This window comes from Pseudophryne corroboree, chromosome 12 (genome assembly GCF_028390025.1).
Source record: "Pseudophryne corroboree isolate aPseCor3 chromosome 12, aPseCor3.hap2, whole genome shotgun sequence".
In the NCBI taxonomy this organism is placed as follows: Eukaryota; Metazoa; Chordata; class Amphibia; order Anura; family Myobatrachidae; genus Pseudophryne; species Pseudophryne corroboree.
This window is the reverse complement of record NC_086455.1, coordinates 8,810,825-8,828,571: the sequence shown is the minus strand read 5'-3', so window position 1 is coordinate 8,828,571 and position 17,747 is coordinate 8,810,825. Positions and strand designations below refer to the sequence as shown.

The following is a 17,747-nucleotide window of genomic DNA, read 5'->3' as shown; positions in this document are numbered from 1 at the left end:
GCAGATGTATTAACCTGGAGAAGGCATATGGAAGTGATAAACCAGTGATATGTGCAAGGTGATAAATGCACCAGCCAATCAGCTCCTAACTGTTAATTTACATACTGGAGCCTTTATCACCTTGCACATATCACTGGTTTATCACTTCCTTATGCCTTCTCCAGGATAATACATCTGCCCCATTGACTTCAACATGGGAAACCCCCAAGAAAGTGCGGCAGCAATCAGGGCTGAGTGGGAAGCCTAGATACCCATAGGAGAGCTATAAGAATGTATATATAGTTGTTGGCACCACAGGGGTGCTATGAATTTAATCTTTGCCCATTAATCACGCCTAGCATAAAATACCTTTTCAGTATTATTTATGGCACTAGACGGTGTGAGAGCAGTGCTGCCACCATGTGGCAGACCAAAGTTACTGCAGGCGCAATGTTGATACCAACTTAAAAAGGGTAAAAACCAGGGACGTGCGGTGAGGTAAATGGTTCAGGAGACACTGGCTAGTACCAGAGACAGATTTACACACAATATATGAGCCCAAGGGTGCACGTGGGCATTATACACAGATGCAGCGGTGGAAATTTAGAGATGTTCGGAGAAGATAGGCTGCCTCACCTGCCATAAGCCCTCATTCCGAGTTGTTCGCTCGCTAGCTGCTTTTAGCAGCAGTGCACACGCTTAGCAGAAGTGTGAACGAAAGGTTAGCAGAACTGCTTGAAAAAAATGTCATGCTGTTTCTGAGCAGCTCCAAACCTACTCCTACCTTGCGATCACTGCAGACAGTTTAGTTCCTGTTTTGACGTCACAAACACGCCCTGCGTTCGGCCAGCCACTCCCCCGTTTCCCCAGGCATGCCTGCGTTATCTTCTGACACGTCTGCGTTTTTTAGCACACTCCCGGAAAACGGTCAGTTACCTCCCAGAAATGCCCCTTTCCTGTCAATCACTCGCGGATCAGCAGTGCGACTGAAAAGAGTCGCTCGACCTTGTGTAAAAATGCATAGTTTTGTGTGAAAGTACTTCGCGCGTGCGCACGGCGGCCCATACGCATGCGCAGAAGTGCCGATTTTTTGCCTGATCGCTGTGCTGCGAACAACGGCAGCTAGCGATCAACTCGGAAATACCCCCATATAAAAATTATTAGAATAATTGCTAACACATTCTTTGTATTTTCCATATACCTTAGTCAAAACGCTGGCTTATACGTTGGTATTATAGGAAAGGCTCTGCCTCACCTGCCTCGCCCCACCGCACGCAGATTTATTTCTTTTTTATGCAGTTTGTCTTTATTGGTTCACAGCCAAAAGTAAGCGCAGCAAATAATGTCAATCAGAATTCAGTTGATATGACAACCATATCGATGACAGTTTACAAATGGCATATGTTGAACCTGTAATTTTGAACGTAAATTAAGATCTATACCAAATACTGTAAGAAATTGCGTATTTTGTTAAAAAGGTGAATCCAACAGATAAGTATAAAGGGCACTGGACATAGAAAACACAGACGGGAAAGAAGAATGGTAGGGGGGAAACAGCTGTCAAGTTAGAAGGGGTCGATTTCTGGAACCATATCGTTGAAAAATGTTGATGACCTTTCGAAAAGGATAAAATGAGATCTTCTATGGACATATAGTGATCAAGACACGCACGCCACTCCGTCATGCTGGGTGCTGAGACTGAACGCCGAAACGCATATATTTATATAGCATCCCTCCTTTATTTTATTAGTCTGCCCTAATAAAATGTAAATAAATCTCGCAGCCATACTTGCGGTTGCAGCACTTGGCTGTTTCCAGTGCACCAGACTGCAGCGCGAGCCGTTGTGGCTGAGATCAGATCACGATACTTGCACCCATGACATATCCACTTGTCTCCCCCCCCACCAGGGCTCTGCCCATCGATGACCAGATTTCCCTTCTGAAGGGCGCCACCATGGAAGTTTCCCTGATCCAGATGAATTCTGTCTTTAACCTGGAGACCAATATGTGGGAGTTTGGACGAATAAAATTAAGTGTACAGCACGGCGTCATGAGTGAGTATTGCCATCCAGAAAATAACAACCTACAGAGAATGCCCTCCTATTGCAATTGGCATATCTTTGGCATGTGTAAGAAAAGTATATTATGGCTTATTAGTGCAAATGCTACCAGGGTTGGGCCAACATTTGGGCATTAGTAGATCAGCCCTGCCAGTGGAATAGCTTGTAGCGAGCTGGAAGCCACGCCTCCCACTGTGGCTATCCCTCTAAGAAAGGAAATTGCTGCTGCGGCCCAGCCACTGCGCAGTCACTAAGCAGCGTAGGACAAACTCCGTCATTAAAGACCAGGTTTTAAGGATATTCATGTTTGAGCACAGGAGAATTAATTAGTACCTTGATTTAACGTTCTGGACTCAAGCATGGATATCCGTAAAACCTGGATTGTAATGGCGGAATATGGGAACCTCTGGCAATAATGCAGCACAAATGGGATTCCCTGCTTTCAGGCCCGGCCCTCTCCCATAACTACAATACTGGCCTGATGGATGATGCCCTTCTGTCCAAATTGTTAGTCCAGATGTCCAAAACCAAAGAGCAACCCATACAGTATTTTAATTTGGAGATACAGATGTCAAGATTCTGGTCTTTCTAGCTGGGAATGAGAACAAGTACAACTCATATTGTTCTATATATACGGCATATTTCTTCCTAACCACAGACAGGACATACGCTTTATCTTTCATCATTATCAAAATGAACATTCCCCTATGCACTATGCTCCAATGGGGATCATCCCCTCTCCTAGCAAACTAGCCCCAGGCCCCCCCACCTCCGCAGCACACTAGCCCCAGGCCCCCCCACCTCCGCAGCACACTAGCCCCAGACACCCCGACCTCCACAGCACACTAGCCCCAGGCCCCCCCACCTCCGCAGCACACTAGCCCCAGGCACCCCCACCTCCGCAGCACACTAACCCCAGGCCCCCCCACCTCCGCAGCACACTAGCCCCATGCCCCCCCACCTCCGCAGCACACTAGCCCCAGGCACCCCCACCTCCGCAGCACACTAGCCCCAGGCCCCCCCACCTCCGCAGCACACTAGCCCCAGGCACCCCCACCTCTGCAGCAAACTAGCCCCAGGCCCCCCCACCTCCGCAGCACACTAGCCCCAGGCCCCCCCACCTCCGCAGCACACTAGCCCCAGGCACCCCCACCTCCACAGCACACTAGCCCCAGGCCCCCCCACCTCCGCAGCACACTAGCCCCAGGCACCCCCACCTCCGCAGCACACTAACCCCAGGCCCCCCCACCTCCGCAGCACACTAGCCCCATGCCCCCCCACCTCCGCAGCACACTAGCCCCAGGCACCCCCACCTCCGCAGCACACTAGCCCCAGGCCCCCCCACCTCCGCAGCACACTAGCCCCAGGCACCCCCACCTCTGCAGCACACTAGCCCCAGGCCCCCCCACCTCCGCAGCACACTAGCCCCAGGCACCCCCACCTCCGCAGCACACTAGCCCCAGGCACCCCCACCTCCGCAGCACACTAGCCCCAGGCACCCCCACCTCCGCAGCACACTAGCCCCAGGCACCCCCACCTCCACAGCACACTAGCCCCAGGCACCCCCACCTCCACAGCACACTAACCCCAGGCACCCCCACCTCCGCAGCACACTAGCCCCAGGCACCCCCACAGCACACTAGCCCCAGGCCCCCCCACCTCCGCAGCACACTAGCCCCAGGCACCCCCACCTCCGCAGCACACTAGCCCCAGGCCCCCCCACCTCCGCAACACACTAGCCCCAGGCACCCCCACCTCTGCAGCACACTAGCCCCAGGCCCCCCCACCTCCGCAGCACACTAGCCCCAGGCACTCCCACCTCCGCAGCACACTAGCCCCAGGCACCCCCACCTCCGCAGCACACTAGCCCCAGGCACCCCCACCTCCGCAGCACACTAGCCCCAGGCACCCCCACCTCCGCAGCACACTAGCCCCAGGCACCCCCACCTCCGCAGCACACTAGCCCCAGGCACCCCCACCTCCACAGCACACTAGCCCCAGGCACCCCCACCTCCGCAGCACACTAGCCCCAGGTACCCCCACCTCCGCAGCACACTAGCCCCAGGCACCCCCACCTCCGCAGCACACTAGCCCCAGGCACCATCTCTAGCAGTGGGGGTTGCTATGGATGATCCAGGTAATCGGTGTCAGTATCGCTGCGTGCTCTGTGTATGACAGGATACCGATATAACATCTCTCTCTGTTTCCCTCTGCAGCCGGCTTTCAGGAGCTGTATCTGGAGCCGCTGCTGAAGTTCCACGTCACCTTACGCAAGCTGAAGCTACACGAGCCGGAGTACGTTCTGATGCAGGCCCTGGCGCTGTTTTCCCCAGGTAACAATAACCCATATGGGAGGCAAATCCCAAACCAAATGGGCATCAGTGGTCCTCTGACACTGGACAAGAGCCCAAAACGGAGCACCATGTATATGGGCATCTATTTACCCCACCGGCCTATAAAGGGCGCTGCCATGGGAGAAACGTTTTGGGTTTGTGTGTGTTCATTGTTGGTTTATGTGTGCAGGGTCACTAAGTCTCTACAAGGGCCAGGGTCTCACTTGGCGATATCTCTGGCCACATTACATACCACCCACACCGCATACACAGCCGCCACATCTCTATGTGTTTAACCCCATTTAATATGGCGTATTTTGCTTTTAATATCCGTACCATTTTTAATTTCTTGGTTGAACATGTCGAGAAGTGGCAGCTTGCAGAAAGCAGCTGCTTGATAAATTTGCCAAACAGCGTCTAACCGGAACCTCGCCGTAATCAATGCATCTGATTGGTTGATATGGATTACAGCATGGACGCACTGTGGGCCTAATTCAGTAAGGATTGCAATCGCAATGCAAATGCAGGAGGAGGTGCATACCACCTCCTACCTGAATTTGCGATGTGATCGCATTTGTGGTGAACATTGTGGCCGTAGGTCATCTGCGACGGCAGGCTGAGTGCGCCTAATCTTACTCAGGCTTGCGTCACAGTGAGGCTTACGAGGCCAGGGAAACTGCGTCTTGCGACACAGTCCTTGGCCTCACCACTACTGGAAAATGGGGACGACACGCCCCTGTTTCCAGCAACGCCTCCCAACGAACGCCTCTGCCTGTCAATCAGTTCTGCACATGTGCAATTTCCCGAACATCAGGAAACTGCGCCGAGAATCACATTAGTGATCCTTAGTGAATCAGGGCCTATGTGCGCTGTGGTGTTATTATCTGATCTTTATAATGAGCCTTTTTCCTCTTGATCCCATTTAGACCGTCCAGGTGTCATGGAGCACAGCGTTATTGATGAGTTTCAGGAGAAAACCGCCCTGACACTGAAATGCTACATCGATTACCACCACCCGCTGCCAGACAGCAGGTAACATGGGGACAGCACTCCACGTGTGTGCGTGTCACTCTCACTGTGCACATGCGTGTGCAGAGCAGTTTGTGTCGGTGGGCAGAGCTTGCCCTGCCTCTCTCCTGTTACTGCACCCTTTTTTAATGCAGAGTGGGCAGGGGGGACTGGGGATTGGTGTGGAGGCTTAGATAGATCTCTTTAATTGTTACGCAGGGTACACACTAGAGCAATGTCGGCACAATATGCCGGATTATTCCAACTAGACCCTTTTACACCAACCAGCAACACGGGTTATGCACGCTCATGTGCAATAACCCATGTTATATGCTGGCGGTGTAAAAGGGGTATTAGTCAAACAAATATTATCTTGTAGATGTAGTATTTGTCTTGGTGCGCCATCTACTGGATTGACATGTATATTGCAACTTCATAAATCAAGATAAGCTGCCTGATTAGTGATTAATATATAGTCGGATTTTCATGCAAAATAGATCTTGAGCTATATATCTATATATTTATATATGCATACATATATAACTGTTTGTGTTCGGGCTGTGCAATATATACTGTATACATTTTTGGCCTAAGGAGCCAAAATATCCAAATATCAAGCGTCTGTTTTTTACTTTATTGCTCCTCTCCTTGATGTCACATCGAGATCATACATACCTCAGTGTCTTTCTAGGTCACTAAGCTATATACTTGTGAAAACGGCATCCAGTAGTTTTTGCATGATGCCGAAGGGACAGACAAAATTTCAGATTTTTTTTTTCCTGTCTCCATAGTTTATACAGTCACAAAGAGTATATTTCTCAAAACAAATTCTATGTACAGACACAACCATTACAACTGTATTCTAAGTATAAATAAAATAAATACTGTAACTAAAGAACGATCACTAAAGTACCTACGGCTCAACATGCACTAAAATAATAAAAAATAAAAATAAATATAAAAAAACATAAAAAATAAATATATATACACACACAAACACACACTTTCTCTCTCTCACTCACCCTAAACTTACCTATCACAGACTGGCCGTAGCTGTAGCAGATGTGGTAGCAGCCTAGTCACATGTAGCTCCGCCCCTCCATTTCATGTAGCTCCGCCCCCTTTTCATGACTGAGTTGTGGCACTAGTCACAGGAGGAGGAGAGTACGCTGCAAGCCTCTATCGAAAAGTCCCTGCCAAAATTGCCATCGCCTCAGAGGATACAGTTATTAAAGATACTAGAGGAGCCTCCTCTAGTATCTTTAATAACTGTCTCCTCTGAGGCGGCGGACATTTTTGGAGGGATGTTTACAATAGAAGCTTGCTGCGTCCTCTCTTCCTCCTGTGACAGTGCCAGAACTCGGTCATGAAAGGTGGCCGGAGCATAATGGCGGGCAGACAGCGGCATGAGTCGCCCGGGCCCTCTCCTCTCTGTTAGAGAAGCAGGGCCCGGGACACCCCCCGGATGGCAGGCCTGGTGTCAGTTTATCTGGGGGTAAGCATTGGGGCGTGGGGTCCCCTGAACTGTTCTGTCTAGGTCACTCTGGGGCATCACACTCTAACACTTATAGGGCGGAATGTACTAAAGCAAAAATGCGGTAAAACCCCCGAAAACGGGGGTTTTACCGCATTTTCAAATTTACTAAGACCGTACCGCAGCGTTTTCGCCATCCAGGGCATCGCCATCTCTGGATGGCGATACCCTATAGAAGCCTATGGGCTTCTTATTGCCGACCGCCGCAATCTTAATACATCCCGCCCAGAGTCACTATTTTTCACCACCTCCTATGTGTGTTATTTTATCCATGTATATTTTTTTCACATACTTTGTGTCTAATTTTAAAACACTTTCTACACTCAGTGACTACTTTTGCTTATCCTATGCTTTATTACACCTCATTTTTTTCTACTAGTGTGATGACCTGGGGGGTTCGTGGCTGGGCTGATTTGGAGGTGCCCTGCATCCCAGTGTGAACGCCAAAGTGTTAGGGACTTGCTCGATAGAGGTGACCTCGACGCGGTGGGCAAGACCATATCATTGGGCAGTTATATGCTAACAACCTCTTATTATATATTGTAATCTACAGTAATGGTTGCATAGTGCATCTGCACCCATTCCTTCTCCTGTAATATTCATGTATCGCCTATCTCTTCCCATTCTAGGTTCCTGTACGCCAAGCTCCTCTCCCTGCTGGCAGAACTTCGCACCTTGAATGATGAAAAAACCAGACAGATCGTTCACATCCAGAATATAACGTCTGACGCCATGACACCGCTAATGAAAGAGCTTTACAGCTAAGAAGAAAAGAAAAGGAAGGATTGGCGCAACGTCACAATGCAGACAAACGCCTACAGAGAGCTAGTTATCAACCTGCACTCATACCTCCCAACACCTGGAGGCTGACGAGCGGGGCTCTCTGCGCAGCAAGGGGGGCGTGACCTAATAAAAGGGGCATGGCTTTGTGTGAATGACACGATTGCGAGTCACGCCTCCCATTTCTGTCACAGTGGGGGCATGCTCTGTGAGCTGCTGCCCATGCCCCAGTCCCTCCGCCTCACTGGAATAGCGTCTATTCACCACTGCTCTGCTCTAAACAGAGCAGCGAGTGCAGGAGCCTCCTAACTGCCCCCCCATCATGGGACACTGCGGTCCGCAGGAGGAACAGCGGGACAGACCCCCAAAAAACGGGACTGTCCCGCAAAAATCGGGACAGTTGGGAGGTATGTGAACTGGACAAGCCAGGATGTATTTCATGTACAATGCACTTACGCCAAAGTGTAATATATAGCAGGACAAGTGGTTTTATCTCGGGATATACCTCTAAAGGACGTTTTGGTGTGAATGGAGTAATGGGATCAGTGGTGTAAGATCAACATAGGTCCAGGGACCTTACGTACAAACAAGAAGTTATCAGTGACCCTACAGGAGGTGGACTTCTCCTTCTTCTCAGAGTTATGGAAGCACTTGCACTTGAATTGCTCCAAATTACAATTTTCTAAAACAGACAAAGCTCTGACCCAGAAATATGAACTTATGGTCCCTGCAAGAAATGGGTTCAGAACTTCAGACACCAGTCAAGTGCAAGCTCTTCTGCAGTTATACGGCACCACATAGGATTCGCAGCGCCCAATTACAGAGTACATAAACAAATAAGCAAAACAAGAATGAATGAATAAAAATAACAGACGCCAGCCACCGACGGGGGTTAAAGAACTACGGTACATAACATGTGACCACAGCCGTGGTTATAGGAAGCTTGCATCTGTATTTGTGAACAGCACTTGAACGATTTAGCAGATTACATCAACTCATTATTATTGCATTAATGACCCTGACGGTCTGCGCATCAGATGGAAACTGCACGCTAGGTAAACACAGATACTCTGAATAAGTAATGTATACACAGGTATATTTCTCTGAAGCCCTTTATAATGGCTCAGACGCCCATTCACATCAGCTAATGGAAAGGATGATTGAGGAATATGTCAGTTGTGTGAACAACGGTTCTGGAGATTATACTAAGACTATGGAATCGACACTAATGTCTTGTACATTGTATACCGTATAATGCTAGGGGACCTCTCTTATTCCCATATAATATTCAAAAGCGCTGCATCATTTATGAGTTACAAGTGAAGCGTTAAATAGGAGTCATCACCCACCCAATGTGAAGGCAGCCATATTTGTTTTTTAGCTGACCCAGTATTCAGCCAATCAGATCAGTAGGACCTAGTGACATCACAGAGACGTGGGGAACTGTCTAGTTAGGTCTGCAGTTCTGATGAACTTATGCGCTTCATTCTAGTGAATGTTTTAAACTATGAGTTGTAAATGATTGCCACTTTAAAACAAATCAGAGTTCATCTGGGGACCTACACCTCTGGCCAACACCTACGTCATTACATCCAACCCACCAATTTAAATGGGGACTATCCTGCTTAAATCTGGACAGTTGACCTACAAAACAGAGTTTGCTGCTTGTGTAGGCGACCGGTGCACTGACAGCGGGTAGCCTAACCCTAACTCTCTGCTGCCGGCACGTGTAGCATGTCAGCATTTCACGAGGTGACATTCATCACATGCCGACATGTTAAAAGTTGTCAAGTTAACAATGTTGGCACCATAACATTCAACATTGTGATGCTGACATTTTGACTACATCTTAAGACATTTTGCAAAAAAAACATTTATGCATGCAGTGTATTCAGTCAACCTGTAGATGGCGCTGTATGCTGCTGTCAACTGCAGAAAGATTGGTTTACTTTAACCTAAGCTGCAGAGAAATCACATTGCAGCGCCATCTACTGGTGCTGATAAGGTGCTACACTACAGCAATACTTGGGCAAAAAAGCACATGTTCTCTAAGGGAAATTATCATCGTAAGTAAATGTTTTGTAGTTCTCCCTACAGATTTCAGTTAATGTGCTGTGTATTGGATATACGGTGTATTGGATGAGGTCTACTGCAATTGGGAACAGAGACGGTACAGCCTATTCCTGGCTACATACGACACTTATTGAAAGATGCTCAAATTCACCATTTCAGCCTGTAACAAAGGTTCTGAGGGGTTCCGGATGACACGCCAACCGGAAGAATGCAGACAACAAAAAGACCGACAACAGAAGACAGACAGTGGTGAAACACCGACAGATAAAACTCAGACAAAGTTAATATATAGACAATGGAAACACAGACAAGGCCAACAGCCCTACAGAACAAAGACCGACAGTTCATAAGTCAGACAACAGTCACAACGACAACCCCAAAACCGACAGCGCATACATCGACAACTAAACAGACCGACACGTCATCCATCAGACAACAATGATACCGAACCACAACAGACCGACAGCATATACACAGACACATAAAAGACCAACAGAACACACGTCAGATGTGCATTAGACCGACACGCAAAAGACCGACAGCGCATACATAGACATTAAAAGAGAATGAAATGTCATTTACCAGACATCAATTAAATAGACAATCTGAGAATACAGACAGCACATACATAGACAGCTAAATGACCGACAATACATATAACAGACTCCAATAAGACCGACACGTAGAAGTCCGACAGCGTATACATAGACAGCTAAATGACCGACAATACATACATATAACAAAATCAAATAATACCGACATGCAAAGACCGACAGATTATTATGACAGGGGCCAATATATCGATTTCACAGACTTCTGAGATTTTCATTTCCCCAGCACTATCCTCCTACACACAGACATGTCGCCGCGTACACTCCTGCACCCTTAGCTCCAAATAGCTATTGCGGGTGGACGGGGGTCCTAGCGTCCAGTCCTGTATGGCCCCCTACCGCTGGCATGAGCTACCACCATAGCTCATCGTCACCTCAGCAACCCCCTGCGATACTCTCATCCGTGGAACTACATGTCCCAGCCAGACCTGTCCACCCCACTCCCGTCCCCCCCGCTATTTCTGGGCGCCCTGTCCAGGACGCCTCCATCGTCACCCCAGCAATAGTATGCCGTCTAGGCTAAGACGTGCCTACGCTAATAGCATTACCCCCGGCGCTACTTTCATCCGTGGAACTACAGGTCCCAGCCAGACCTGTTGGCGTTCTAACTAGCGAGCCCAACTCATACAGGCTAATTTCATGTGCGCAACGACCCCCCCCCCTCCCACACACACACACACACCTCCCCCCAGTCCCTGCAGCGCACCCCTTCCCCTTAGTCACCCCTCTCACATGCCCCCGGGCGCATGGCTTTAGTTGTGTACTCCAGTGCGGGGTGAAATACCCTTCCCCGGCACCCCTCCATCGCTATTGCAGGCGATAGCGGGCCGTCCAGGACGAGACGCTATGAGTCCTGTCCACCTGCAATAGCTATTGAGAGCGTTGCGTCCAGGTATGGACGCGACGCCGTGACTGAGTGTACAGGGGTGGTGTAGGAGAACTACAAGTCTCAGGACTGACGATATGGCCCTGTTTCTGAGTAAGAATACCTGTCTAATAACTGTCTTATGTGTAATATATTTTGCCAATTAATGTGTGTCGGTCTTATTAATGTCTGACATATGTCCTGTCGGACTTTTAACTGTCTATATATGAGTTATCTGTCTTTTTTGTGTCGTCTTATTAATATCTGACATATGTCCTGTTGGACTTTTAACTGTCTCTATATGAGTTGTCTGTCTTTTGTGTGTCGGTCTTATTAATGTCTATGTCCTGTCGGACTTTTAGTGTGTCAGTCTAATTGATGTCTGAGTGAGGACATTTCTGTCTCTTTATTTGTCTATGGATTCGCCGTCTGTCTATTAACTATGTATGTGCTGTCTATCTCTTAAATGTCTATGTATTCGTTGTCGGTGTTATGTTTGTGTCGGTCTACTTGTTGTCTTATAAATGCCCTGTCGGAATTTCAGGTGTCTATGTATTCAATGTCGGTCTTCAACAGCGTCTTATAATACGTATCTGATGGATAAATGTTGGACTTTTTTTTAGTCTGTGTATACGCTGTCGATCTTTTATATGTCTGATTAATTACATTGTCTAACTTATCTATGTCGAAGTATGATTAATGTCTAACTATTATTTGACGGGAATCCTCCAGCGTCTGACAAGCACTGTCGGACTAATGAATGTCGGTAAAATAACAATAGGACCGCTATACCACACCCGGTTCTGAGACATAGTAACATTATTTTACAATAAAATTATATTTTTAAACAATTTTATCAGAAAGTCTGTCTGTATTACAAGCGGTATATGCCAGAAATCATGGTCCTAATACAAAGTTTAAGATTTGCAGAGAATACAGAAGGGATGAAGTTATGTGACCGGAGATCACTGGTCACTAGATCGACACTGGGATCCTGACCAATTAACATTCTGAAAGTCTGCGTGCCGACTGACAGGGCATGCAGACTGTCATCATCCACAAACCCAGGGTACTCTATGCCATGTGGAAGCATTGTCACGGTACTCACTGAGTCACCACATGGCCTAGCATGTCCTGTGACTGTTACCAATATCAGTAACCAGCCATGCGGAAAATTACCAATACTATAAACACAGGAGAGACCTGGGATTCCAACCGGTGACCCTGACATCTCTGTGTGCAGGTAATTTAACCACTAGGCTACGACTATACGGTTTCACTACGCGATTGTATCCCTAAAAGACGCAATCACAATGTTATTGACAGGCGGTGGGCGGCGATGCGGTGTTGGTGGGGAGTGGTGCAGGAAACAAAGGAGTATTAGGGAGGGTGGGGAGTAGGCAGTGAGGTGTATTAGGAAGGGTGGGGAGTATGCAGTGAGGAGTATTAGGGAGGGTGGGGAGTCGGCAGTGAGGAGTATTAGGGAGGGTAGGGAATATGCAGTGTGGAGTATTAGGGAGGGTGGGGAGTAGGCAGTGAGGCGTATGAGGGAGTGTATGCAGTGAGGAGTATTAGGGAGGGTGGGGAGTAGGCAGTGAGAAGTATTAGGAAGGGTGGGGAGTATGCAGTGAGGAGTATTAGGGAGGGTAGGGAGTAGGCAGTGAGGCGTGTGAGGGAGTGTATGCATTGAGGAGTATTAGGGAGGGTGGGGAGAGTAGGCAGTGAGGAGTATTAAGGAGGGGAGGGAATATGCAATGAGGAGTATTAGTGAGGGTGGGGAGTAGGCAGTGAGGCGTATGAGGGAGTGTATGCAGTGAGGAGTATTAGGGAGGGTGGAGACTAGGCAGTGAGGCGTTTGAGGGAGTGTATGCAGTGAGGAGTATTAGGGAGGGTGGGGAGTAGGCAGTGAGGAGTAATAGGGAGGGTGGGGAGTATGCAGTGAGGGGTATTAGGAAGGGTTGGGAGTAAGCAGTGAGGAGTAATAGGGAGGGGTGGGGAGTAGGCAGTGAGGAGAAATAGGGAGGGGTGGGGAGTAGGCAGTAAGGGGTATTAGGAAGGGTCGGGAGTAGGCAGTGAGGTGTATGAGGGAGTGTATGCAGTGAGGAGTATTAGGGAGGGTGGGGAGTATGCAGTGAGGAGTATTAGGGAGGGTGGGGAGTAGTCAGTGAGGAGTAATAGGGAGGGTGGGGAGTATGCAGTAAGGGGTATTAGGGATGGTGGGGAGTAGGCAATGAGGAGTAATAGGGAGGGTGGGGAGTAGGCAGTGAGGTGTATGAGGGAGTGTATGCAGTGAGGAGTATTAGGGAGGGTGGGGAGTATGCAGTGAGGAGTATTAGGGAGGGTGGGGAGTAGGCAGTGAGGAGTAATAGGGAGGGAGGGGAGTAGGCAGTGAGGAGTAATAGGGAGGGTGGGGTGCATGCAGTGAGGGGTATTAGGAAGGGTGGGGAGTAAGCAGTGAGGAGTAATAGGGAGGGGTGGGGAGTAGGCAGTGAGGAGAAATAGGGAGGGGTGGGGAGTAGGCAGTAAGGGGTATTAGGGAGAGTCGGGAGTAGGCAGAGAGGCAGAAGAGGATTGGGTACAGGTGTTGGTAATGTCTCCAGGCAGACAGCGCTGCCACAAATCTTATCTCTAATTCACCACTTCCCGGGGTCCACAGTCACAGAATGACTTCTTCCCACCTGTCTCCTCTACATGAAATACATTGCCTTCTGTCATACGGTCCGTCTACACAGAGGCGCAAGGTCAGAATTTCCATAACTGTTTCAGTAACACAGCCAGACCATTACACCAGCTCCACGTCCCTTTTATTTCCTGTTTCATTAGATATGAGAGAACTGATAACCTCAATTATTGGCCCCCGGCAGATGACCTCATTTTATATTATCACCAAATGCATGCTTCTTCCCATTGCGCTTTATCTAGTCAAGATTAATGAACTGTAATGTGGTCACGTGACTCCAAACTTGTGTTAATCAGCAAGTAATAACCACTTGTCTCCTCATTCGAGAAGCAGAAATAGCTGCTTGTTATAGCATACACAATGCAGACTGATGGGTATAAGGATGAGAATTACCTATTTGTGGGAGCTGTTGAGGAAAGAGGAGTCTCTTTAATGGGCACCTGTAACCTATTGTGGGGTGAACCAGTAGGTGATATCCAGGGCTGGCTTCAGGCCTACTAGCGCCCTGAGCTACAAAATTTTGGAAAAGTGGGTGCCAGATACACATGATATGCCCTCAGCAGTGTCAGATACACATTATATGCCCTCAGCAGTGTCAGATACACATATGCCCCCAGTAGTGCAGTGCTAGATAAACATATATCCCCAGCAGTGCCAGATACACATATGCCCCCAGCAGTGCAGTGCCAGCTACACATTATATGCCCCCACAGTGCCAGATACACATTATATGCCCCCACTAGGGTGGCCAATCCCAGGATAAGGATTGTTGGGATCCCGGGATTTAGGCCTAAAGTTGGCCGGGATTCAATCACCAGAATGGAACTTCCATTCCGGGGGATTTCGGGATAAGAAAGCCCTCTTGTTTTTTCAATGCCAGGCAGCATTGAGCGTCCTCAGGAGGCTCAGACGCTGCCCAATTCCCTCCTCCCAGCTCCCCCTGCCCCCAGCTGTGCACACAGTGCAGCGTGACGTGAAGTCAGAGGTCATGCTGCGCAGTCTGATACCAACTGCCCGTGATGTCCGGACTTCCTATTCACATTACACCACACCATTTTGCTATTTTTACTCACTTTAGACCACACAGTAGTGCTCTTTCTAAACTGTACGCCGCACAGAGCACCTTATGCACATAATGTCACACCTTATACACATAATACCACACAGTTACACATATGGCACACATTATTAATGTCCTTATAAACATAATGCACCTTACACAATATGCCACCCTTTATTAATGCCCTTATACACATAATGTTCCTTACACATATGTCCCACATTATTAATGCCCTTATACACATAATCATTGGCGGAACTTGTGAGTGGGGGGCCCAGGTGCAAAAATAAAATTTGGCCACCCCTCCTCCATCCCATCCCAAGTTCACAATATGCCACACACAGTGGGTGACAGGGAGAGGCAGAGAGTGACAGTGGAAGACAGGAGGAGGCAGAGGGTGACTGGGGGTGGCAGTGGGTGACAGTGGAAGACAGGAGGAGGCAGAGGGTGACTGGGGGTGGCAGTGGGTGACAGTGGAAGACAGGAGGAGGCAGAGGGTGGCAGTGGGTGACAGTGGAAGACAGGAGGAGGCAGAGGGTGACTGGGGGTGGCAGTGGGTGACAGTGGAAGACAGGAGGAGGCAGAGGGTGACTGGGGGTGGCAGTAGGTGAAAGGGAGAGACAGTGGGTAACTTGGATACAAGCATAATGTCCTAAGCAGTGCGGATAACAGGGCCTCTGCTCTATCTGTGACAGGGTCCCTCGCCTCTTGTGCTTTCCTCAGTCTGGCACTTGGTCAGGCAGACTATGGCAGTGCCAGTTGCACCAGGTGGGAGTTTCCTTTAATTCACAGACAGCAGTAAATTATAAAAAATATACAGCTGTCTAATTAGAGGCAGTATGTGGCTGTTATCATCAGCACTGATAGGTGGCAGGACTCCTCTATCAGTCTGGCACACACAAGGTCAGCCCTAAGGGCCATAAGACAGTGAAGTCCACCCTGTTCTATGCACTGGGCCATTCATCCGACATTGCTCAAAATGGTGAGCAGGGGGAGAAGGGGATAACTTAACTCATTGCTGGTCTACGCAGCAGTGGGTCCCTTAGTCCTCAGGGGCCCCGGTGCAATGTACCTGCTGCACCAATGTTAGTTCCATCTGCACATAATGACACACATATGGCCCCTTGGACACTTACCGCACATTATTAATGCATTTATACACAACACACATATTGCCCCTTACACATATATGCTGAACACTACTGCACAACCAACCCACCCGCACACAGCGCTCACACTACCACTGACACTGTGACCTCTGCCTCTGCTTGGATACAGATGTGTCCTCATACATCTTGCCTCAATACACCATGCAGCAGGAGATGCCTGGTGTGAGCCAGCTGGCAGCTCTGCTAACGTTGGGTGCCTTTTTTTTGTATGAAAATGCATCTTATTTACATTTCTATGTGGCTGGGATGCACAAGCAGCTTCTGCTGATTAAAATGATATGCAGCATGCCTATATTCTGTGTGCGACTGCAGCTGTATCTGCATATGAAACGCTACATTACAGTGATTTCCAGGAATACACTGTAACGTAGCATTTCGTATGCAGATACAGCCGCAGTCACACACAGAATATAGGCATATCATTTTAATCAGCAGAAGCTGCTTGTGCCCCTAGGCCTACCAAATGCCCTAGGCATTTGCCTATGCCTAGGGCCGGCTCTGACTGTGCCCTGCATATTATCTCACTGTACACCTCACATTATCTCACTGTACACCTCACATTATCTCGCTGTCCCCGCATATTATCTCACTGTACACCTCACATTATCTCACTGTACACCTCACATTATCTCGCTGTCCCCGCATATTATCTCACTGTACACCTCACATTATCTCACTGTCCCCGCATATTATCTCACTGTACACCTCACATTATCTCACTGTACACCTCACATTTTCTCACTGTCCCCGCATATTATCTCACTGTACACCTCACATTATCTCACTGTGCCCTGCGTATTATCTCACTGTACACCTCACATTATCTCACTGTCCCCGCATATTATCTCACTGTACACCTCACATTATCTCACTGTCCCCGCATATTATCTCACTGTACACCTCACATTATCTCACTGTCCCCGCATATTATCTCACTGTACACCTCACATTATCTCACTGTACACCTCACATTTTCTCACTGTCCCCGCATATTATCTCACTGTACACCTCACATTATCTCACTGTGCCCTGCGTATTATCTCACTGTACACATCACATGATCTCACTGTGCCCTGCGTATTATCTCACTGTACACCTCACATTATCTCACTGTCCCCGCATATTATTTCACTGTACACCTCACATTATCTCACTGTACCCTGTATATTATCTCACTGTGCCCTGCGTATTATCTCACTGTACACCTCACATTATCTCACTGTCCCCGCATATTATCTCACTGTACACCTCACATTATCTCACTGTACCAGCACAATATCTCACTGTACACATCACATTATCTCACTGTACACCTCACATTATCTCACTGTACCCTGTATACTATCTCACTGTGCCCCGCATATTATCTAACTGTACACCTCACATTATCTCACTGTACCCTGTATACTATCTCACTGTGCCCCGCATATTATCTCACTGTACACCTCACATTATCTCACTGTCCCCGCATATTATCTCACTGTACACCTCACATTATCTCACTGTACCCTGTATATTATCTCACTGTGCCCTGCGTATTATCTCACTGTACACCTCACATTATCTCACTGTCCCCGCATATTATCTCACTGTAC

The 17,747-nt window shown here is 48.4% G+C and overlaps 1 protein-coding gene across 2 annotated transcripts in view; it reads left to right on the top strand.

Annotated features, from left to right (window-relative positions):
- The window catches only part of LOC134980198 (nuclear receptor subfamily 1 group I member 3-like), a 46,381-nt gene extending 34,287 nt beyond the window's left edge, over nt 1-12,094 (top strand). For both annotated transcript variants that reach the window (XM_063946897.1, XM_063946898.1), the window contains exons 6-9: nt 1,888-2,033; nt 4,256-4,372; nt 5,299-5,404; nt 7,544-12,094. In XM_063946897.1, the coding sequence (XP_063802967.1) occupies nt 1,888-2,033; nt 4,256-4,372; nt 5,299-5,404; nt 7,544-7,679 (505 nt within the window). In that variant the 3' untranslated portion in view covers nt 7,680-12,094. The remainder of the gene's footprint in view (nt 1-1,887; nt 2,034-4,255; nt 4,373-5,298; nt 5,405-7,543) is intronic.
- Nucleotides 12,095-17,747: the final 5,653 nt, after the last annotated feature.